Source organism: Cebus imitator, unplaced genomic scaffold (assembly GCF_001604975.1).
Source record: "Cebus imitator isolate Cc_AM_T3 unplaced genomic scaffold, Cebus_imitator-1.0 Scaffold32, whole genome shotgun sequence".
NCBI lineage: Eukaryota > Metazoa > Chordata > Mammalia > Primates > Cebidae > Cebus > Cebus imitator.
This window is the reverse complement of record NW_016107347.1, coordinates 7,140,335-7,165,891: the sequence shown is the minus strand read 5'-3', so window position 1 is coordinate 7,165,891 and position 25,557 is coordinate 7,140,335. Positions and strand designations below refer to the sequence as shown.

Sequence of the window (25,557 nt, the reverse complement as noted above, 5' to 3'; positions counted from 1 at the left end):
AAATAACGTAACTCAGAATCCAGTGACATTTAGGCATTTGCTTAGGGAAAAAAAATTAAGTATCTCCTATATGGGAGTCCATCTCATGGTACCTCATTGGGTTCTTAAAACAGTCCTAGGTATGAGTAGGTTTTATAATCACAAATGGAGAAACTAATACCCAAGCAATGTAGCAGTAAAGCTGGCATGTGAAACCGTATCTGACTCTCAGTGATTTTGAGGAAAAAAAAATTAGTAAAAAGATATTCTTTAAGTTAGAATGTCGTAACATGCCAGATACCCACCAGATCTTAAAGACAGAATCATTCTTGTTTCCCACTCCTGCTTTTTCCATCTATCATGTGTTCTCACTGCCAAATTTTACCGTTTCAAACTTGACATCTGCATCATTGCTTGCTAATATGTGAACCTCAATGTTCTTGGTCTTTTTCTCCTAATTTATTTTATTTTCGGGCAGCCCTCAGACCAGAATAGGTTCAAAGAGGCTTTTCCCTAATTTTTTAACCTTGTGGGCATTTTTTAAAGCATATTTAAGCTCCTAAACAAGTTGCTTATGGGATATTTTCATGCATTTTAACCTTCTTTTCCTAGTTTGGGCGTTTTACCTCAGATTTTTATATTTCTGTAGTTCTTGATCTAGACATTTAGGTAGATCTGCAAATTAAACTAAATAGGGCCCTTTCCTTCATATGTATATATATCAGTGCTATTTTGCATTTAGGATAAGACTTAACTTTTTAATCTTCACTGAGATTGAGCCAGTACTTTAAAATTTTTAGTTTAATAGTTGATGACTGTGGTTTATCACTTTGAACTTCTAAATAAACACAGAAGATGAATGCTTGTCAATCTTTTACCAACATTCTGGATACCTTATATTAGGAGAGACCAGAATGAGAACTTAAGGAATGATTTCTAACATGGGATATAGAGAAGTTGTAAATTAAAAGGGAGTGGCTGAAAGGGATAACTAGACAATAGGAGCTGCTATTTGACATTCTTGTATGTTGTAAATTTTATGCTTAAGTATGTCATTTTTTTTTCTTTTTTTTTTTTTTAACCCCCCTCCCGCCAAGTATGTCATTTTTAAACATTACTATACTAAGTGGTATGAAATACAATGACTCCTAGTTCAAGTAAAAATTATTCTAATGCTTATTAAAACAGTAAAGAAGACTGTTAGGGCTGGGTATGGTATGTCTGTAATCCCAGCACTTTGGAAAGCCAAGGCAGGCGGATCACCTGGGGTCAGGAATTCGAGACCAGCCTGGCCAACATGGTGAAACCCACCTCTACTAAAAATACAAAAATTAGCAGGGCGTGGTGGTGGATGCCTGTAATAATCCCAGCCACTTCGGAGGCTGAGGCGGGAGAATTGCTTGGACCCAGGAGGTGCAGGTTGCAGTGAGCCGAGATCACACCACTGCACTCCATCCTGGGTGACAGAGCAAGACTTAATCTAAAAAAAAAGAAAAACTATTACAATAAGGCAAAAAAAATCAGGCTCAACTCCTAATACAGTAAAAACAGCTGGGTATTTACATATAGCCAATAAGCAGAGTGGGGGAGAAAATTATTAAGGAGAGACATGAGGGTAGGGGGATTCTTGCTGAAGGGAGGTCAGAGACTTACATGTCAAAGGTAGGGATGAAGAACTTGATCAGATATCAAGGGTGGGTAGATTCTTGCTAAAACTGAGCTAGGCAGGCCTGAGACGGGGATGTGGGTAAGGGAGGTGGGGTGGGGTGTCAAATCCTAGTTCAAAAGAGGCCTTAGAGAGAAGCCTGAAGTATGCCACTCCATGTGTGTCTGTGATGTACATAATTGCTTTAGTAAATAGTCAAGTGTTTAAGACATAACCAAAAAAGCAATTATTCCCTTAAGTTTGTAGAATGTTTTAAAGGGAAATTGTTCTACTTAAAACGAACTTACCTGGCTTCCCTACCTACCTGTGTCTAATAAAACTCATAATTGGCTACTAATAGAGAAAACAATTTCTAAAGACTATCAAAATGGCTTTTGAAAGAGTGAATGTAAAGCAAATTATTTGGAAGTGCCACCATCTATTTTTTATAACGTTGATCCTTATTTAAGACATATCTTTATGCTTTTCAAGTCTTACTCTTGCTGTTGATAAATCAAAATAAACCATATACATCTACAATTTTATTTCTAAGTGCATATTTTATTTCTAAGACACATAGGTGTCTCCAGGTCTAAACTGGGAAAATAATATTTAGCTTATTTTGAATTTTTAAAAACATAGATAACAGTGACTTTTATTTAGTGAAACCAGTACTTAAACAAGACATTATTAACTGTGGTCACCATGCAGTGCAGTAGAGCATTAGAACTTATTCTTCCAGCCTAACTGTAACTTTGTACCTTCTGATTGCTATCTTTGATGTCTTTCCTCTCCGCATCCCTTCCCTGACCCCCCAGCCTCTGGTAACCACCATTCTATTCTATTGCTCTGAGATTGGTTTTAGATTCCACATACCTTATAGTGAGATCATACAGTATTCATCTTTCTGTGTCAGGCTTATTTCATTTAGCATGATATCTTTCAGGTCCATCCTAGATGTTGCAAAAGACAGAATTTCCTTCTTTTTAAAGGCTGTAGAGTATTCCATTTTGTGTATATAACACATTTTCTTTATCCATTCATCTGTTGAATTGGTTGATACTTTCATATCTTGATTATTGTGAATACTGCTGAAATGAACATGGGAATGCAGATATCTCTCTGACGTACCAATTTCAGTTCCTTTGGCTGTCTATCCAGAAGTGAATTTCTGAGTCATAGGGTAATTTTAGTATTTTGTGGAACTTCCATGCTATTAATATTTTCCAAAATGGCTGTACTAATTTACATTCCCAACAAAATAGAAGGGTTCCTTTTTCTCCTCATCCTGGCCCAAGACTTGTTATCATTTGTCTTTTAGATAACAGCCATTCTAACAGGCATGAGTTGATATCTCACTGTGGTTTTAATTTACATTTCCCTGATTAGAGATGTTGAGGATTTTTTCATATATCTGTTGCCCATTTGTGTCTCTTTTGATAAATGTGTTCAGACCTTTTGCCCATTTTAAAATTGGGTTATTTGTTTTTTTGCTATTCAGCTCTTTTGAGTTCCCTATATATTTTCGGTATTAGCCCTTTATCAGATGTATGGTTTGCAAATATTTCCTCCTAGTCAGTGGGTTGTCTTCTCATTCTGTTAATTTTCTCCTTGCTATACAGAAGTTTTTTAGTTTGATGTAACAGCCGAAATATCTTCAAATGGGAAAAATTCCCTTAGGAAATAGCTTTGAATTTTATGCAAAGAGAACTTACTTTCTTACCAGGATAAGAATAACGTCCTGTATATATCTTTCAGGAAAATAAATGCAACTATTTATTCTTGAATACTTTTGAAATGGTTTAGAGTAAAAATAAGTAGATATTTACAGAGGCACAGTTTACTACTATTGTGCTTTCTTAAAGCATACCCTGTTTAGGAAACTTGAAAAAACTTTGAAATATGTGTTACTACTTTAAAGAGAAATTGGAACAGACATTTCATAAAGCTTTTTTGGTCAGTAAGAAGTTGCTACCCTTTGTAGTTATTGATGGGGGTTGTTATGATGATAATGATAGAGAATATAAAGTGGCTAGGACCCAAAGGATTTCTAGAAAAAGAGAATTATTTTCTCTGAAGTAGTAATTTGATAGTAATTTGAAGGGTTCGCTCAGTTTATAATTTAAAGTAACAGTTATCTTGCTGCGACCAGTTAATAGTAGCTGACATTTATTGAGCCTCTCCTATTATAAGTATTCTGCCAAAGACTTGACTGTATATTATTATTTAATTTTCACAACAATTTTTAAAAATTTAAAAGGTTTCTGGCGAAAACCAGAAAACCTGCTACACAAATTCTAAAAGAGCCTGAACGCTTCACAACAATTTTTAAGGAGTACATACTGTCCCACTTCAGGGAGAGGACATCGTTCAAAGAGATTTTTAAGTGTCTGAAATTCAAAACCAGGTCTGTCCAATCCAGAGCCTGTATCTTTCCATTTTGCCATAGTACCTCATAATAATCCTTAAAGCTGAGAACATTTCCTTTGCATCATTTTATTCAAAAGGGATTTTGTAAACATTTACACATTGCCTGCTATGTGTAATCTGATTTGCTAGACCCTGTAAATCTATAGAAAAGGAAAGCAAGGCAGTTTCCCTCCCAAAAAAAAAAAACTTGAGTCTTTGGAGGCAGACTAGTATCTATAGAACTAATTATCAATAGCACTTATATTTTAGATGATATGACAAGTGTTCAAATACACTTTGAACGCTTTTTAAGGTTGGGTTGGGTTGGAAGCACCCAACCTTAAAAGGATGGGAAGGATTTAGACAGGCAAAGATGGGGAAAAGGGCACAATTTTCACCAGGGAGACATGCTGGCAGAGATTTGGCTCCTAAAGTATACACAATTGGGGTGGTATAAACTGACCAGGCCTTGCTGTTAAGTGGAATATGGATGTTATCTAGCTAAAGAATTCTCCTTTTTCTGTCTAGAATTATTCACCAGTGCTCACAAAGAGTTGCAGTTGGTAAATATTTAACTTGAAGTTCTTTTGTATGTGATTATCAAGGAAAAATGTTTTTTTTTTTTCTTTTGAGATGGAGAAGCGGGGATTACAACAACCAGCTAATTTTTGCATTTTTAGGAGAGACAGGGTTTCGCCTTGTTGGCCAGGCTGGTCTCAAACTCCTAACCCACCTTGGCCTCCCAAAGTGCTAGGATTACAGGCATGAGCCACTATGCCTGGCCCAAGGAAATAATTTTAAAAACTAGTTGTGGCGGGGCCCAGATGGTGGCTCACGCCGGTGATCCCAGCAGTTTGGGAGGCCAAGGCAGGTCAGGAGTTTGAGATCAGCCTGGCCAACATGGTGAAACCCCGTCTCTACTAAAAATAAAAAAACTAGCCAGGCACGGTGGCAGGCGCCTATAATCCCAGCTACTCAGGAGGCTAGGCCAGGAGAATTGCTTGAACCCAGGAGGCAGAAGTTGGCAGTGAGCCAAGATCATACCACCACACTTCAGCCTGGGTGACAGAGCAAGACTCCGTCTCAAAATAAAAAATAAAAGCTAGTTATGAATAGGTGCAGTGTTGATGAAATGTATGAGGTCTGTTATTAAAAGATTATTTAATAAGCCATAGTTTTATAAATTCCTTAGTATATTTTCTTAAGATTCTTGCTAAAATATGGTATATGAAAATCTAAGAAAATTAAGCCATTTCTAGGGACAGTAAAATGACTTTTTTAAAGTTTCAGTACAGATACTAGTAATGTGAAAGTGAAATTTTGAATCTTGCAAGGATTGGTTTATTATTATTTCCCCCTTTTAGAGATAACAGGATAAGAAGAATGGGAAGAAATTGAAATTTAGGACATCTTTTTTATTTATTTTACTTATTTATTTAATTTTTGAGACGAAGTCTTGCTCTTGTTGCCCAGGCTGGAGTGCAGTGGCGTGACCTCAGCTCACTGCAACTTTTTGCCTCCTGGGTTCAAGCAATTCTTCCACCCCAGCCACTCTAGTAGCTAGGATTACAGGCACCCACCACTACACCTGGCTAATTTTTGTATTTTTAGTAGAAACAGGATTTCTCCATGTTAGGCTGGTCTCAAACTCCTGACCTCAGGTGATCCGTACTTACTATTTTCGTAACTGTCAGGAAATAACATGGGATTTCTTGCCATGGCAATGTGTTTTAGGATCCCATGTTGGCATCTAATGATAACTACATTCTTTTTAACCACTCATTAAGTATTTCACACTTGCCATCGTATATACCTTCAGATCTCTCCACCTCCATTTAAAAACTGGGAGATGTTTTGGTTCCTCTAATTGGATATTTCTCCTGTTCTTCATATTCTCAGATGCTCAAGGAATACTTAAGTTTTTTCAGCACTTGAACACGGCCTCCCAAAGTGCTGAGATTACAGGCGTGAGCCACCATGCCTAGCAGGAAATCTTACCTTTTGTTGATTATATTTATATATTTTAAATCCCCCCTTTTTAGGGTTAGAAACAAAATACAGTGAATTTTATACTAGTAACATTATTGTAATATTTAAATATATGAAAGAGGGAATTGTGTATAGGCCTCAATGTTCTCCCTTTAAAATATTCAAGGAGTTATACCCTTCAGCGTAGATACTATCTGATATGTATGGTGTATAGTGAAACTGTTACTTTATGAAATAGGGGCAATTATTTTTTTTGGGGGGGATGGGACAGTTTTTTAAAGGTTTTTTTTTTTTTTTTAGCAGCAATTTAGTTTTTGTTCACCTAAAACCTTCATATTAGTGATTCTCAAGTTAGGGGAGCTGGCATACCTCCCCTTTATGGGAGATACCTGCTTCTCCTTTCTTTCCCTCTCCCACCCTTGGGAATGATTAACTAAATCACAATTAATGAAAATGTCATCCCTCGTCTGTATTGTAGCAAAAATATTTTTTCAATCACTAACTGCTTAGCCATTTCCCTCTCCCCTTTTGCTCTATTAATTTCATCCTAGCTTTGATTCAGTTTTGAAGTTGGATAAAATGTTAACTTTTAAACTTATTATTTATCATTTTATCTATTGCTCCCAACTTTGTAACAACTGCATCTTTCATAAGCATAGCTTTGACTCAATTCTTGGTTAAAATAGTCTAAAAGGACAAAGCTAAATTCATGTGACACACTAAAGGTAATCCTCTAGTATTTTACTTTCATTTAATACTACATGGTATAGTTGAATGTCTAAGTTATAATTCCTGCTCCACCCATTTATTATAAGCATGTGATCTTAGGCAAGACATTTATACTCCCTGAACCTATTTTTCGATTTATAAATGGGGATAATGGTCTCTTCCCTGCCTTTTATTTTTTTTTTTTTGAGACGGAGTTTCGCTCTTGTTACCCAGGCTGGAGTGCAATGGCGCGATCTCGGCTCACCGCAACCTCCGCCTCCTGGGTTCAAGCAATTCTCCTGCCTCAGCCTCCTGAGTAGCTGGGATTACAGGCACGTGCCACCACGCCCAGCTGATTTTTTTGTATTTTTAGTAGAGACGGGGTTTCACCATGTTGACCAGGATGGTCTCGATTTCTTGACCTCATGATCCACCCGCCTCGGCCTCCCAAAGTGCTGGGATTACAAGCGTGAGCCACCGCGCCCAGCCCTGCCTGCTTTAACAAACTGTTTTAAAGATCAAAAAAGAAACAGATTATGAAAGAATTTTATAAACAATAAAATAGTATTCATTTACATTTCTAGCATGTTCTAGGTCTCAGTCCTGGGTATACAGTAGTGAACAAATACAACAAGTTCTTTTGTTCTATGTCAGCGGTTGACAAACTACGGCCAGTGGGCCAAATCTAGTCCACTACCTGTTTTGTTTTGTTGTGTTTTGTTGTTTATTGAGAGAGGCTCTTGCTTTATTATTTTTAATAGAGATAAGATCTTGCTATGTTGCCTAGGCTGGGTCTTGAATTCCTGAGCTCAAGCCATCCTCCAGTTTTGGCCTCCTAAAGTATTGGGATTACAGGTGTGAGCTGCTGTGCTAGGCCTATTGCTTGTTTTTATAGGGCTTATAAACTAATGCTGTTTGTGAATGGTTGAAAAAAAAGAATAATATTTCATGATGTGAAAATTACATGAAATACTAATTTCAATGTACAAAATAAGGTTTTATTGGAACACAGTCATGCTTATTTGTTTACAGTTGGGATAGAAACTGACTCACAAAGCCCATCTGCCGTTTACATTAGCAGCTTACTGACTCTTGCTCAATGATCTTAGACTTCTTTGGGGGATGTTGGACAGTAAACATGTAAGTATATGTTCAGTGGTAGCAAATTCCTTGAAGAAAAATAAAGCAGTAAAGGGGCTAGAATTGTAAAGGATGGAAGGATACAACAGCTAATTTATATATGGGAGTTAGGGAAGGATAGTTTATTTGGCAGGTAACATTTGAACAGAGACTGAATGAAGATTGGAGTGAATCATCCAAGAGAGCATTTCTGGCCAGAGGAAGGAGAAATACGCCTTGAGGCATGAGTGTAGCTGTAAGTCTAGGAGCTAAGTGGTATGAGTGGAGGAATTAGAAAAGGAGGAGCCATGGAACAGACTTTAGATTTTTTTTTTTGGAGACGGAGTTTCACTCTTGTTACCCAGGCTGGAGTGCAATGGCGCGATCTCGGCTCACCGCAACCTCCGCCTCCTGGGTTCAAGCAATTCTCCTGCCTCAGCCTCCTGAGTNGCCTCCTGGGTTCAAGCAATTCTCCTGCCTCAGCCTCCTGAGTAGCTGGGACTACAGGCACGCACCACCACGCCCAGCTAATTTTTTTGTAGTTTTAGTAGAGACGGGGTTTCACTATGTTGACCAGGACGGTCTCGATCTCTTGACCTCGTGATCCACCCGCCTCGGCCTCCCAAAGTGCTGGGATTACAGGCTTGAGCCACCGCGCCCGGCCCAGACTTTAGATTTTATAGTGAATCTGTAAATATGTATCAGGCTGGGCATAGTGGCTCACATCTGTAATCCCAGCACTTTGGGAGGCTGAAGTGGGTGGATCACCTGAGGTCAGGAGTGTGAGACCTGCTGACCAACATGGCTAAACCCCATCCCTACTAAAAATACAAAAATTACCCAGGTGTGGTGGCACATGCCTGTAATCCCAGCTACTTGGGTGGCTGAGGCAGAAGAATTGCTTGAACCCAGGAGGCAGAGGTTGTAGCAAGCTGAGATCGCCACTGTACTTCGGCCTTGGCAACAGAGCAAGATTTCATATATGTGTGTGTGTGCGTGTGTGTATATATATATATATATATATATATATATATCTCATATATGTGTGTGTGTGTGTGTGTATATATATATATATATATATCACATTATAAACAATGTATCATTTTATGTAATGCCTATATAATGATGTATATTATATAATTTTAATAAAATTATATATTATGTCTACTACTACTTCAGGGTATATTTGTGGTATTATGTTCAAATAGTGAAAAATCAACACTTCAAAAACTGTCAAATATCTAATAACCATCCACTATTTTCATAACTGTCAGGAAATAACATGGGATTTCTTGCCATGACAATGTGTTTTAGGATCCCATGTTGGCATCTAATGATAACTACATTCTTTTTAACCACTCATTAAGTATTTCACACTTGCCATCGTATATATCTTCAGATCTCTCCACTTCCATTTAAAAACTGGGAGATGTTTTGGTTCCTCTAATTGGATATTTCTCCTGTTCTTCATATTCTCAGATGCTCAAGGAATACTTAAGTTTTTTCAGCAGTTGAACACGAATTCAAATAATACTACTAGGTTTTCTTCCCTTGCCCTACTTTTTAACTTAGAAAATAGAAGTGAGCTTTTAGTTTACCTTTTTCTTTCATATAATTTCCTTGTTTAACCAATTAATCGGTATATTTTAAAACATAAGGTACTATAGAGATATTAAGTGAATAAGTCAAAGGTCTTGGTCAAGTAGGAACTTTAGAAAGCTTTCTTTATTGCCTTAGGATTTTTACAACGTTACCTCGTTCAGTCTTTTGGCTTCCTTGACCTGATTTTTTCAGTTTTCATGTCACTCAGTAGCCTTTATCTTCCTTTATTCCCTCTTTCATCTTTAGAAAAAATTAAAGGATGAGGAATGTTGACATGCTTCTTTTTTTATTTAAAAAATTTTTAATTTGCTTTATCATACTAGTAAACTTATATTTCTTGTATAGCTTTTTGAACACAGAGGTAAGCCAAAAAAAGAGAAAAAAATTATTTTGTACTGGAGACAGTCCTAGTTAAAATTTAGTAGCTATACATAGGTGTAAATATATAATTTTAAAAAGACCAGGAAAGGAGTAAAAACCTTTTCCATTGAACAGCATATTATAAACATTTACCTGAGTCAACAAATGGAGCACTTCTCAAACTTTTTAAACTGTCAGGACCCCTTTACATACTTAAAAACTGAATTTTTATTTGTGTGGCTTATGTCTTTTGCATTAGATATTAAAACTGAGGCCGGACACAGTGGCTCACGCCTGTAATCTCAGCACTTTGGGAGGCCAAGGCAGGTGGATCATTTGAGGTCACGAGCTCAGGACCAGCCTGGCCAACATGATAAAACCCCGCCTCTACTAAAAATACAGAAATTAGCCGGGCATAGGGGTATGCACCTGTAATCCCAGCTACTCGGGAGGGTGAGGCCGGAGAATTGCTTGAACCTGGGAGATGGAGGTTGCAGTGAGCCCAGATCATACCACCGCACTCCAGTCTGGGTGACAGAACAAGACTCTATCTCAAAAAAAAAAACAAAAAACTGATACTTAATAGCAAACCTATTACATTTTAACATAATTAGTTATTTGTCGTTTAAAAAAAAAAAAAGCTTTATTTTCTAAAATAAAAAAGGAATTAGTGTGAGTAACATTGTTTTACATTTTGCAAATCTTGTTAATGTCTGCATTCAGTTTGTTATGACTTGTTTTAGTTTGTACATCCCTTACTTGGAATGCCCTCCCTGGTCTTACCTACTCATCCTCCAATCCATCTCAAACATCGCTGCCTTTGAAGACCACCTCCTTTTTAATGGAAGTATAGAGTTGATTTCATCTTCCTTTGTGCCTGTCTCTGCATTTAATACCTTCTTGCTGCGTTACTATCTAGGCTTCAGGTCCTCGAGGGTGGTGACAATGTCTTATCCAGTCTTCAGTCTTTATTTATTGATACTTCTCTTCCTAGTTTGCTGAATGGGTGAATTATTACTTCCCCTTATGCAGTATCAGTTCATCTTCTATCCAAACAATCGGCTGTTATTACAGTTGTGCCAATTCCATCAGATTTTGTAACTTTTGAAAATTTGGGTGGGACTTTGGGAATATTAGTATCCTGAATTTTCAGTTTGGTAATTTTATTATATATTCAAACATGTTGTATAAGTAGTATGTGAAATATGGCTGTAGCTTTATTCCTTTATTCTTTTCAGGAAAGATAACTTTTTGATATATACGAATATATATATATACACACTTGGATTGCACATACTTTGCTTGACTGAAGAGAGTTTCACAGTTATGTAAAGATTATAAAAAATGCACCTTGACAGAAAGGGTATAGACCATAGCTCACTATGTGGATTTGTCACAAATAGACTTTAAAAAAAAAAAAAAAGATTTATTATTAAAGGTAGGATTACTGATTTCTTAAATAAGAGATTTATACTAACAGTTGAAAAGTACAGAAATATGATTAAGTGTACATGCCAAGGAAAATATAGTTAGAAGTCTATGTTGTAATAGTTAGTCCTATGTAGTGTAATTTTCATGAGTTGAGCAGGATTTCTTCCTGTTTAGAATCTCTTTTTATTGTTTTTGCTCAGTTAATATAAGAGCCTTATGGAGCATTTCCTCTCCACCAGTTTTCATGGCAGAAAAAATAATATACTATCTGTAATTACCCTTCAAGGCAGGGTTCTGAAACTTTATGTAGCTAAGAATATTCCAATGTATATTTTTGTGGTGTGAATTCCCGATGCCTGTTTCCAGGTAGTCCACATACCACCTTTTATCTTCCAAGTTTTAAAAAGTTTGTAGGATTCTATAGCTAAAAGAAATTTTGCAGATCTTCTAATATGACTTTTTGAAGAGTTGGATTATAATGAGAAAAGTGCAGGGCCAAAAACAATAATGTTTCCAGAATCACAAATCTAGTTAGCTAATGAACCAACAGAGACAGTTTTTGGAACCCAGATTTTCCATTCTACCTTGCTCCATCAATCAATAGGCCCTTCTTGACTGGTTTCATCACAGAACAGCTCTTCTTTGTCGTTTGCAGAATAAGAGTAAAGTTACAATAAGATTATTTGTATAAGCTTAGGGATATTAAAGTTGTAATTTTTTTTTTTTTTTTTTTTTTTGAGACAGAGTCTCACCCTGTTGCCCAGGATGGAGTGCAGTGGCACAATCTTGGCTCACTGCACCTTCCACCTTCTGGGTTCAAGAATGAGATTCGGCCTCCGCCACTCAGGTAGCTGGGATTACAGGTGTGCGCCACCATGCCTGGCTAATTTTTGTATTTTTAGTAGTGGTGGGGTTTCACCGTGTTAGCCAGGCTGGTCTCGAACTCCTGACCTCAAATGATCTGCCCATGTCAGCCACCCAAAGTGCTGGGATTACAGGTATGAGCCACCATGCCTGGCCTGAGTTTCTGAGTTTTTTCTAATTCTTTTCTCAGTCCCAGCTTTTTTTTTTTTTTTTTTTTTTTTTGAGACAGAGTCTCCCACAGTTGTCCAGGCTAGAGTGCAATGGCGTAGTCTTGGTTCACTGCAACCTCCACCTTCTGGGTTCAAGCAATTCTCCTGCCTCAGCCTCCCATGTGGCTGGGATTATAGGTGCCCACCACCACACCCAGCTAATCCTTGTGTTTTTGGTAGACTTGGTTTTCGCCATGTTGGCCAGACTGGTCTCGAACTTCTGACCTCAAGTGATCTGCCCACCTTAGCCTCCCAAAGTGCTGGGATTAGAGTCGTGAGCCGCCACACCTAGCCCCAGCTTTATTTTCAAAAGACTCTTGAAAGTTTTTTTTCCTGCTGAAGAATGGTTTGAATTTGATGAGGTCATCAATAACTTGAAATTGTTTGAAGGAAATAAAGAAGTCAGCAGAGGATACCTATCTAGAAATAAGGTTCAGTTTATTGTTAGATATACCATGTTCTTCTGGAAAGGACCCAGAACAGTCATAGAGTAGACTAATTGGAGAATTGCTCCCTAGCTCGTTGGACCACTTAGCTCCTCCCTTCTCTCCTGTTTGGGCTAAGCTGAAGACAAAAACAGCATTTGTCCTCAGAATATAGCGCTGAGTGTTAGCACGGGAACCATAGAGGCAGAGCAGTGTCCCACATAGCCTGTGGACTTTAGGCTCACAAGATAAACTGTTAATACATCCTGATGAGCAGACGCAAATCTACTCTTTCCCTCCCCTGTAATCACTAGAGACAACCTATTGTCTCTAGGCAAATTAAATTAAATTCAGAGCACCATTTATGGAAAACCAATACCACGAAAGAGAAGAATCAAACTCAGTGACTAGAGGATCTATCTAAATTTTTAGGAAACAATAGAACAAGACTTTAAAATGGGTAGTTACGCTGGGCACAGTGGCTCGCACCTGTAATCTCAATGCTTTAAGAAGCTGAGGTGGGAGGATCACTTGGGGCCAGGATATCAAGACCAATCTGGATAACAAAGTGAGACCCTCTCTCTGCAGGCAATTAAAATTTTTAAAAAATTAGCCAGGCATGGTAAGACACACCTGTAGTTGAGAGCTTGAGGCAGGAGAATCACTTGAGCCCAGGAGTTTGAGATTACAGTGAACTGTGATCACAGTGCTGCACTCTAGCCCGGAAGATCAAGTGAGATACTGTCGCTGAGAATAAACAACTAAAAAAATTAAGTAATAGAGATGATTGCATACACACTGAAAGAATGCTTTGCTGTCCGTACTTGCCAATGCAAAAAAAAGAGACAAATTACCAAAAATATTGGAAATTAAAAATTGAACAGTCAAAATAATTGTTACGCTGGGCCTGGTGACAAGAACCTGAAGTCCAGCTACTCAGGAGGCTGAGGTGGGCAGATTCCTGAGGCGCCAGGAGTTTGGAGGCTGCAGTGAGCTATGATCACACCAGTGTACTTCAGCCTGGACAACATATCGAGACCCTGTCTCTGAAAAAAAAAATTGTGTGATCAGGAAAATGGGCACAGATGAAGAATACATTAGTGAATTGGAGTTGAGAATTTTCCCCAAGCAAAGCATAAAATGACAAAAAAGATAAAATATAGAGGAAACCAATGAGATAAGCAGGTTAGAACCTAACATTTTATCATCCATTTATAATAGTACATCCAGAAAGGGAGAATGGCAACAGAGGCAGAGGGCAGAGGTTAAGTTTAATAACCTCTAGAATAGGTTTTTCCATAGCATTCCTTACGACCTCTAATATGGTATTGAATAGCAGAGGCAGTAGGAGTCATCTTAGCCTTGCTTTTAAAGTTGCTGACTCAGGGCAGGAACAGCGGCTGACACCTATAATACCAACACTTTGAGAGGCCAAGGCCAGAAGATCACTTGAACCTTGAGTTGAGACCAGCCTGGGCATTGTGAAACCTGTCTCTACAAAAATAAAAATTACAGAATTAGGTGTGGTGGCATGTGTATGTGGCCCCAGCTACTCAGGAGTCTGAGGCAGGAAGATGCTTGAGCCCAGGAGGTTGAGGCTACAGTAAGCCTTGATCATACCACTGCACTCCAGCCTGGACAACAGCCAAGGCCCTATCTCAAAATAAATAAATTAATAAATAAAGTTAGTGACATTGCTTGTGCTTCATTATTAAGGTTGGTATAGAATTTTCATAGATAACCCTTTATTAAGTTAAAGATATTTATTTTATATATACCAAAAACTAATAGTTTTTTTTTTAATGATATTGTAATAGGTGTTAAATTTTATTTTTTTTCAGCATGAGTTGAGATGATCACATGGTTTTGCTCTTTTAATTTGTAAGTTACATTAACTTATATTGAACCATCCTTGCATTGGGATAATTGGTACTGGTATACCCCGTAATTTGCTAATATTTTATTTAGTTTTGCTTAAATGGTCAGAATCAAGATCATAGCTTTCTCTTTTTGTGAATATAATATATTTGGTCAAAAACTATTACCCTGTTTTTGAAAGACAAATTCAGAATTATCAAAATACATATATTCCTCAATCAGAATGTACCTGTACTGATAGTAACAGCTTTGGGGGCGCTTTATGAAAAGAAAATTGAAGGCTCCTAAACAGTAAAGGTTTAAACAGGACACTTTTTTCAAGGGATGTGATGAAAACTTTGTAATTTGTTAATTGTTTCTCCTTTTATATGTTACTCTTCATAATTATCTTAGTGTAAATTTTGTTTCTCTTTAGGTACGCATAGCTGCTAAGTTCATCACTCATGCACCCCCAGGGGAATTTAATGAAGTATTTAATGGTGAGTAAAGATTAGTATTTAGTTATTTTAATCCCCCCTTACTCATCATTATTAATTGAATACTTGCTATCTGTTTTAATTCTTATGCCTTGTTGTAGCTATAACTAAATAAATCAAGATTCAAAGAAATTAAAATAACTTGTCCAAGGTCCCCCAGTTAGTAAATGTCAAAGCAAGAATTCAAACCCAGGTCTGAGTCAAAATAAAGCTCCTAACCCATAAATTAGTATGCCTGTCCTTTGTGAGAAAAGATTTAAGGCGGATTAGTATTAATAAATGTAGAAGCAATACTAAATTATTTTCATAGTTTTATTTTTATCATTATAGGTCATAGCTTAATTTTCTTCAGTGTTTTCACTTAGGAAGTCACATGATATGGAACACTTTCAGTGGGGCCAAACTGAGTATATCTTAGAAGCTTGTCAAATAGCAGATTCAGCTTTATCTGCCCTCAAGATTCACTTTCATTAGGTCTGAGATGGAACTGATTAATCTGTACTTCATCAAGTTCTTTACCAGGTGATTGTGAATCACAGCAGGTCTGGGAACCACAATTACTTACAACTTTCCATGCTATCTGCTGCCTTAATACATTTTACAAACTGAAAAATGTGATGGAGCATCTTAAATTTGATGATGAATTGAATCATTATAATCCCATCTTAAGTTATTAAATGCATCTTAAAGATTCCTTAAGTAAAATAATGATTGTTGTGCATCTTGGTTCAGTTAGCAAACATTAATTTTGAGATTCTAATTTTATATTAGAAAGTTAGCTACTTGAGAGGAACTGTATGATATTCCTCTGTAGCCAGCTCAGATGGTAGAATGGTCAATAATAACCTTTATTGATAAAATTGCTAAAAGTAACCAGGAGAAACATAAATATTTGCTTCAAGGGGTATAGGATATAATAGAAATAAATCGAGATATTTTTTATAAAGTTGTTTATGGATTTTGAGCACTAACAGCAAAGGAAACAAATGCAGCCTTTTTCTAGTCTTTCTTTTACATTGACTAAATGTAAATTCTTAGTAACATTTAGAAAAATAATTTTTTCTGTTGAAATTTTCAGTTTTCAATAGACAATTCTTCTTGAACTTTAGCTCAGATGAATTCTTGACTAGCTGGCCGGGCATGGTGGCTCATACCTGTAATCCCAGCACTTTGGGAGGCTAAAGCAGGTGGATCACCTGAGGTCAAGAGTTCAAAACCAGCGTAGCCAACATGGTAAAACCTCATCTCTACTAAAAATATAAAAAATTAGCCGGGTGTGTTGGCATGTGCCTGTAATCCCAGCTACTTGAGAGTCTGAGGCAGGAGAATCACTTGAACCCAGGAGGCAGAGGTTGCAGTGAGCCAAGATTGTGCCACTGCACTTCAGCCTGGGTGACAGAGTGAGACTTTGTCTCAAAAAAAAAAAAATTGGCTGACAAAATTAATGTCCTTTGTAGTTAGAAGTCCCTTGTTTTATTCTGACAACCAAATATACTTGACAGGAATAACATGAGAATAACTGGTACCAAAGCATTAGGTTAGGAATTGGTAAGCTACTCATGGCATGAGGGCTGGTTTTTGTTGGCACACATTGGCTACTACCAGGCCTTCCAGAGCCTCTGAAAGTCAATGGCCTTTGCCTTGTAATCAGCCTCCCTCTTGGAGTTAATACTTGGTAGTTTCTGAGTAGCAAAAGACTGTCTCCTTCCAAAAGAAAAGTGACTAGACTTCTGACACACAGCTTTTTAAAAAGGTTGTAGACCCCCATATTAGATTCTCCAACGAAAAATGTGTTTAAGAATTTTGCTGATCTTTGCTCATATTAAAGGATTTATTTAGATATAAAATTAACACTTTTAACTGTAGCTTTCTATAAACTATGTTTTTCATTTGCTGCGAAGTTCTTTGAGACTATATAGCACACATAATTGCACACAAATCTGTTAACATTAGCATCTTTTCATTTGCATGTTTAGAATTTCTACTCATACAGTACACCTGAAGACTAATCTTACAAAACCTGAATTTTAAAAATTCAACCTGGAAATCTGCTAAAATTTCTCAAATTTATCCTCCACTGAACATTATAACATTTTTTTCCTCCTCAGATGTTCGGCTACTGCTTAATAATGACAATCTCCTCAGGGAAGGGGCAGCACAGTAAGTACCTTTCCAAATCTACTTACAGTGTTATTCTGACATTGGATAAACTATGTTGACAGTAAACTAATACCCTAAAAATGAAGTTTAAAATACTTCAAAATAAAGCAGTTTGTTTTAGCAATTCTCATTTTTTTTTTTTCTTGGAGAAAACACATTCCCCCTAAATGTTGTTTACTTCATCAAAGCTTATTGTAATATATGAACCTACTTTTATTTCTGCCAACATTAGCCCCATTAAAGCAGAGTTTAATTTTAGCTGTCAGGTTTTCCTTTATAATTGTTCTAGTTCATATTGAATGTTTTTAAATGGGTAGCTATAGATAGGAATGATCTGCCAATGAGGAACGATAATGTTTAAGAATAGCAGATATTGGCCGGGCAAGGTGGCTCATGCCTATAATCCTAGCACTTTGGGAAGCCATGGCGGGCAGATCACCTGAAGTCAGGAGTTCGAGACCAGCCTGCACAACATGGTGAAAGCCCATCTCTACTAAAAATACAAAAAAATTAGCCGGGTGTGGTGGCAGGCGCCTGTAATCCCAGCTATTCAAGAGGCTAAGGCAGGAGAATTGCTTGAACCTGGGAGGCAGAGGTTGCAGTGAGCCAAGATTGTGCCATCGCACTCCAGCCGGGGCAACAAGAGTGAAACTCTGTCTCAAAATAAAAAGAATAGCAGATATTAGTAAAGTGTCTTAATAGAATTAACCATAGGATAAAAGCATAATTAGGTTATCTAGTGATTGACTCATCACTGTGAAGCTAATTAATCTTTCTAAAATATTTTCATTTTGTCCTTGCCTTCAAAAACATTATGATGGTGACATATATATATATATATATATATATTATTATAAAATTATATATATATATTATAAAATTATATATATATATATACACACACACACACACACACACATATATTTTATATTAAAATCTAAACTTGCTGTAGCGTTCAAGGCTCCCTATTATCTGGCTTTATTACTACTCTACTCATCAACACAAAGTTCTGTTTCGGCCAGGCGCAGTGGCTCACGCCTGTAATCCAAGCACTTTGGAAGCCAAGGTGGGCGGATCACCTGAGGTCGGGAGTTCAAGACCAGCCTGACCAACATGGTGAAACCCTGTCTTTAAAAAAAAAAAGTTCTATTTCAGTTGCTGTCTACCCAACTGGCCCAGAGTTCCTTTGTAAAGAGTGGAATAATGCTAATTAACTAAATTCTTTGTAAAGAATTGAATAATGGCTAGAGTGGGTAGGGGTGGGGAAAGAGGACAAGGACAAATTGATGCAGAGCAGCAAATAATTATCATAAAGTCCCTGGAATTATCATCATGATTGATACCCTAATTATACATTATTTTAAGGAAGCTAGGCTCACATCAGAGATATACTCTAATGATGGTTTCTCTAAGATTCATAGAATCTGCACTAGAAAAGGACATTCATGATTTGCTAGTTTAACTCCTCTATACTGAAAGAGTCTTGTCAACATCTGTCAACAGACAGTTATCTACTCTGAATGCTTCTAGTAATAAGGAATTCACAATCTCACAAGGCAAGTTCTTCAATTTGCCTGCCATATTGGTCCCAGTTTTATCCTTGAGAGCCACCCACAATAAATCTGCTCTGTACATCACTTGAGAAGCTGAAAGGGGTGGGTGTTGAATATCACCCAAGTGTGATTGCAACCTAAGCCTATCGTCCTGTTTCTGATTAGAACCAAAGAGATGTTGGTATGTAGCTTCTCAGCCTTTGGCTAAGATCAAGAGAAGTTGGTACATAGTTCAGATACTTCATTTGCTTTAATTGCACTGACACTAAAGCTTTGTATTTATAAATCTTCTGGTTCTTACAGACTATAGGATCTCGGGGAACCTTTTTGTTAAGAGAATTTTCCTGGACCCAAATATTTGATTTTCCATAGAGAAGAAAAATTCAGTTTTATTTCTGTATTAAAGCATTTCAGGCCAGGCATGGTGGTTCATGCCTGTAATCCCAGCACTTTGGCAGGCCAAGGCAGGTGGATCACAAGATCAGGAGTTAGAGACCAGGATGCCCAACCTGGTGAAACCCCGTCTCTACTAAAAATACAAAGATTAGCCAGGTGTGGTGACGTGTGTCTGTAATCCCAGCTACTTGGGAGGCCGAGGCAATAGAATCACTTGAACCCAGGAGGTGGAGGTTGCAGTGAGCTGAGATCATGCCATTGTAACTCCAGCCTGGGTGACAGAGCAAGATTTTGTCTCGGAAAAAAAAAAAAAAAAGGCATTTTAGTCCCTTTGCCATAGTCCTCATAGTAAGTGCTCAATTAATGTTTTCATAATCATTATCATAATTATTGCCTTCAGTCTATATAAAATGAAGGTCCTGAAGTAGCTATGATTTGCCATCTTTCCTTGATTTCTGACCACCAGGACCATCCCCAGATAATTCCAGTACTTCTGGAATAAGTAGGGTGTTATAAGTCATGTTAAAGAGTGAATTTCATTCTGACAGAGATTGGAAGTGAGATTGTTTTGAGCAGAGAATGACATAATGAGACTTATATTTTAGAATAATCAATAGCTGCTGTGTAGAGGGGCAAAAGCTGAAGTAATATAAGTAATTGCAGGACTATTAGAATAGTTCAGGAATAGATGCTAGTGGTTGGAGTAGAGTGGTAGCAGTGTGGGTGGTAGGAAGGAGTCAGATTCTGAATATATACTTAAGTAGAGCCTATAAGATTTACTGATGGATTGGATGTAAAGTGTGAGAGAAAGAGAAGAATCAAAGATCACCCCAAGTTTTTTGGCTTAGGCAGCTGGTAGAATGGAGATCCTATTTACTTGAGATACAATTAAAGGTAAGCACATTTTGGTGTTGGTGTTTATAATCTATGGTCTTAGGACATATGCTAGAATAGAATATTTATTTATTTCCTACACATTTTTTTTAACTATTCTACTTTTTATGAAGAATTTATATCCTTTCTGCAGAGCCAGTGTGTTTAGGATTAATTTTGCTACATGGGGATGTGGTGTTTTAAGGAGATGATTCATTTTAAAACACAGTAATAACTTTTGGCTGGGTGCAGTGGCTCATGCCTGTAATCCCAGCACTTTGGGAGGCTGAGGTGGGTGGATCACCTAAGGTCAGAAGTTCGAGACCAGCCTGGCCAACATGGCGAAACCCCATCTCTACTAAAAATATAAAAATTAGCTGGATGTGGTGGCGTGCATCTGTAATCCCAGCTATTTGGGAGGCTGAGGCAGGAGAATTGCTTGAATCTGGGAGGCAGAGGTTGCAGTGAGCCAAGATCCCACCACTGCACTGCAGCCTGGGCGACAGAGCAGGACTCTGTCTCAAAACAAAACAAATAATACAATAATAACTTTAACAAAGTAAGATTGAAAATTGGCTTTAACTATTTTAAGAAGTTTAAATATTTATTACTTTGCTTTGTCTTGAAAAGCCTAGGGAAAGTTTAACACTGTTTAAAACTCCATCCTTCTGTAGTTTATAAGTGTGATGATTGAGTTTTCACATGCATGTGTGAGATGTGCCTCCCTCAAACCTTGTTATGTTGGCACATTACCTGTCTGACATGGGGGAAAAAATCCTAGCAGTCTATTTTATTAGGTTAAAATTGGGAATTCTGTGAGAAGACTGATATTTTTCAAGAATGTAAGCGTAGCTTTTACTTCTTTCTTTTACTTTGTCTTTTGGTTTAGCTTTGTTAAATGTATTAGAGAGCCATTAAAAATGCAGAATGTAATAAATCAAGCTTTGGACAAACAGTAATATTAGGCATGTACTTTGATTATTTATGCATACCTCTTCAAAATAACTACTCTGTGCCTGAGGCTCTGCTTTTATACTTGACTCATGCTCAACTTCACTTCACCTTCTTCTAGTGTCAGATGCCTTCTGACATTTAATTGTAGTTTCTTATGACTCTGATAGCTGAGAAAAAAAAAATCATTTTTCAGTGGAAGATTCTTTTGAATTACTGAAAGCTCCTGCCTAAAAGATTAAAATTATTGGCAGTTCACATTATATAATAATCAGATTGCTTCAAACTTTGGAATTAGCCAAATGTGGTGGTACGAACCTGTAGTCCCAGCTACCAGGAAACTGAGATGGGAAGATCTCTTGAGCCCAGGAGTTTGAGGCCAGCCTGGCAACCTAGTGAGACCCTATCTCTAAAAAAAAAAAAAAAAAAAAAAGGAAAAAAGAAAAAAAAAACAAAAAAAAAAAAAAAACAACTTTGGAAAACTTGTTAAAGTAGAAGGTCTTTTGGAGCTTAAAGCAGAGAGGAAAAGGTAGTTTCAGAGCTTGAGGAGCTTCTAAGATCCCTGTGGAGAGGAGTCCCTTCAGAAAGCTGGAAGGCATTATGTTAACACTGGATGTCTGGGTAGAATGGGGAAAAGTACTGGATAGTATTTTCACATTTCTTTAAACTACCTTTTGTGTTTATTTACACTTAATTCTTTTCTCTCTTCCTCCTTTTTTTTTTTTTTTTCAACTTTTTAAAAAACAGTGCATTTGCGCAGTATAACATGGATCAGTTCACGCCTGTGAAGGTAGAAGGATATGAAGATCAGGTAATAATTGCCTTTTAGATAGGCTGTGCCTGGCAGATAGTAGAGATCCTATTAATAGAAACCAAAGCAGATGTCTGAACCAGGTACAAAATAAATCCATCTTAGTTTTTATAGTTTTGTAAATATTCTACATGTTAGGATATTCTTCCTCTCTCTGATAATACTGCCGGTTTCTCTGACAAGAAAGGAGAGCAACAAGAACAGTGAAAATGGAAGGATTTGAGTCTTACAGGTTTTCCAGCTATCTTTAATTCTCCTTGATAAGAATAACAGCAGACATTATATTTAATGGAAAAACAGAGGCATTCCTCCTTAATTTAGACTACTTATTACTTTAGGATTTTGGTGGTTGGGAGATGGGATGAGAAAACACTTCACTTTATGTATTTTTTTATTTTTGAAGCATATGAATGTACTACCTATTTTAAATGCTAAGTGTAATAATGACCCTAAAGTTTCATAATGCCTCTGGGAAAATACGTGAAAAAATATACAAAAGTGTACATAAAAATTAATACAGCTATGTATAAAGTACATATATAGATATTAGAAACCAAGAACTGAAGTATATTATTAATATGGGGGATATTTTGTAGCATAAGTTGACTTATTCATAAATACAATATTCTTAATAGCATGGGACTTGGTTTAAAAATTAATGTGAAAGAGAAATCTGACTAATGATAAATTAACTGCCTCAGAATTTTTATTGATTTGTTTCACAAAAGGCAGTAAGAATTGTCTTTTTTACAAAGTTACTCATATTTTTAATTATTCTTTGGAAGGTCTTAATTACAGAGCATGGTGACCTGGGTAATAGCAGATTTTTAGATCCAAGAAACAAAATTTCATTTAAATTTGATCACCTACGGAAAGAAGCAAGTGACCCCCAGCCAGAAGAAGTTGATGGAGGTTTGAAGTCTTGGAGAGAATCCTGTGACAGTGCTTTAAGAGCCTATGTGAAAGACCATTATTCCAACGGCTTCTGTACTGTTAAGTATCTGACTGCTTTGTTATCAGAGAATATTTTCTTATATTTACCTTATCCTTTGGAGGCTTTGGCCTGCCAAACATCACTTCTTTCTTCTTAGTTTTCCTCTCTTCTCTGCATTTTATTCCCTAAATCATTTTGGAAAGGGGTATAAATAAATGGAAATTTTTTTTTCTTTTTTTTTTTTTTTTTATCTGTGTGTGTGGTTTTTTTTTTTTTTTTTTGCTTTTTTTTTTTTTTTTTTTTTTTATTTTCTTCTTTCTAAGGGTTTAGAAAAAAATAGAAATTTTTATACGGAAAATTTCTTTTTAAAATCCCAGTGCACAAAAAATTTAGATCCCAGTGTATTCTGTTTTCACATATGACCTATTTACTTTTGAGAAATGTTTTACGCCTATCAGAAAAAGGTCTTTGGTTTTTTTTTCTTTTTTTAAATTAATCTTTTTAACTAATTTTTTTCTTGTTTGTATTTTTACCCAGATCTAAAAGGTCTTTGGTTTGGACATGGGGAAAAAGATGTATACTAAGATTATTGATCTAGCTATTGCTCATATTTAACAGGTTTTTGATATAGGCATTTTTACATAAAGCTACTTCTATATAGTTTAGATGTTTATATTAGGTTATCAAAACTATTAGAACTAAACAATTGGCTGGGCATGGTGGCTCATGCCAGTAATCCCAGCACTTTGGGAGGCCAAGGTTGGCTGATCACTTGAGGCCAGGAGATCGAGGCCAGCCTAGTCAACAGGATGAAACCTTGTCTCTACTTAAAAAATACAAAAAGTACCCAAATGTGGTGGTATACAACCATAGTCTCAACTACTCAGGAAGCTGAGGCACAAGAATCACATGAACCAGGGAGGTGAAGGTTGCAGTGAACCACTGCACTACAGCCTGGGCAACACAGTGGGACTCTGTCTCAAAAAAAAAAAAAATTTTTTTTTTTTCTTTTTTAATCAAGAGTAGTTTGATTTTCTTTTCTTTTGAGACAGAGTCTCACTCTGTCGCCCAGGCTGGAGTGCAGAGGCGCTGTGTCGGCTCACTACAACTTTCATCTCCTAGGTTCAAGCAATTCTCCTGCCTCAGCCTCCCAAATAGCTGGGATTATAGGCGCCACTATCACACCTGGCTAATTTTTATATTTTTAGTAGAGACGAGCTTTCGCCATGTTGGCCAGGCTGGTCTTGAACTCCTGTCATCAGGTGATCTACGTGCCTCAGCTTCCCAAAGTGCTGGGATTACAGGTGTGAGCCACTGTGTCCAGCCTGATTTTCTTTTACTACCTCTTGAGTGTAAAAATAGATAAATTTGGCTTTATCATGATTTTTCCTTTATAAAATTATGGTATATTAAGAAAAATATTCGTTAAAATGTTTTTTATTTTTGCATTTATTTTTAAATTGACAAATAAAAATATGGTATGTACAACATGATGTTTTGAAATACATATACATTGTGGGTTGGCTCTATTGAGCTAATAACATGGATTACTACACATACTGATTTTTTTTTTGTTGTGAGAAAATATCTCAGCAATTTTCACTAGAATATTTTAAATATTCAATGATGATGAGTTACATGGCAATCTAGAATACAGTTAGGAGCACCTACTTTGAAGCCTTACTAACTGGTTTGAATTCTGGCCCTGCCAATTAATTAGTTGTATGACCTTAGGTAAATTACTTAACATCTCTGTGCCTCAATTCTATGACTGTCAAATGGAAATAATTGTTTTTACCTCATAGGATTGTTGTGAAGATTTAGTGAATTAATAATATATGTAATATATGCCTGGAACAATGCCTGGCACAAAGTGAGCTGTAATAAATGTTAGGTAAATGTTAGGCTAGGTGTCATTATGCTTTTTTGTTTGTTTTTGTTTTTTAAATAATGGAGAAGACCCATTATGGTGGACTAGACAAGTCCAGAATTCCTGTGTGGAAACCAGGATTGCAAAGGGGAGACGTGACAGACTCCCATTTAGAAATTGACTTTTTAAACCTAAATATACTTTGATTTTATTGTTACCCATTCAAAGTTTGTGACTATACCCATTTTTAATTTGGAGACCTCCAGCATCAAATAACCTTACTAGATATCAAATAAGCTACAGAAAGTTATGGAGTTGTTCTGATGGTGTCTGCTGTGCATCAGTGTCCTGTGTCTTCAGCTGACCTGCTTGGTAGTCTGTAATTTCATCTCATTATTCCCTGTCGCATTTTCTATATAGTTCCAAAAATTTCTCATTGTCCTCTGGCAGGCATCTAATCTCTCATGTTTTGTAAGGATTGACACTGACAGAAAATCTTTTTATATCTCTTTTCTCCATATTCAGAAGTCTTCCCTGCTTGAATCTGAGGAAGAAGGGTCCTTATTCTTGATTTCATACTATCCTATGTACTTCAAGACATCTTCTTGGGACTTGGTTTTATCTTCTGATATATTTCTCTTTACTTAAGAAAAGATTTATTTCTCCTGTCCTTAAAGGGAATAAAAATCTTTCCTCAATCATAATTCCTGTAAGTTATTTCTCTTTTTTTTTTTTGAGGCAAGTCTTGCTCTGTTGCCCAGGCTTACTGCAACCTCTACCTCCTGGGCTCAAGGGATCCTCCCACCTCAGCATCCCAAGTAGCTAGGACCACACAGGTGCACGCCACCACACCTGGCTAATTCCCCTCTCTCTCTCCCTCTCTCTCTCCCTATCTTTCTCTCTCTCTCTCTCTCT

General features: G+C 36.9%; 1 protein-coding gene and 2 non-coding genes across 3 annotated transcripts in view; 2 read left to right on the top strand and 1 right to left on the bottom strand.

The window, feature by feature from the left end:
- Positions 1-25,557, top strand: part of CAPZA1 (capping actin protein of muscle Z-line subunit alpha 1) — a 52,632-nt gene that overhangs the window by 11,568 nt on the left and 15,507 nt on the right. The window contains exons 2-5 of the mRNA XM_017524314.2: positions 15,034-15,097; positions 17,203-17,254; positions 21,775-21,838; positions 22,624-22,830. Coding sequence (XP_017379803.1) covers positions 15,034-15,097; positions 17,203-17,254; positions 21,775-21,838; positions 22,624-22,830 — 387 coding nt within the window. The remainder of the gene's footprint in view (positions 1-15,033; positions 15,098-17,202; positions 17,255-21,774; positions 21,839-22,623; positions 22,831-25,557) is intronic.
- LOC119470505 lies at positions 3,881-3,941 on the bottom strand. The gene has a single exon (XR_005199412.1). It is a non-coding gene; the product is annotated as a U7 small nuclear RNA (small nuclear RNA).
- On the top strand, positions 20,739-20,839 carry LOC119470512. The gene has a single exon (XR_005199418.1). It is a non-coding gene; the product is annotated as a small nucleolar RNA U13 (small nucleolar RNA).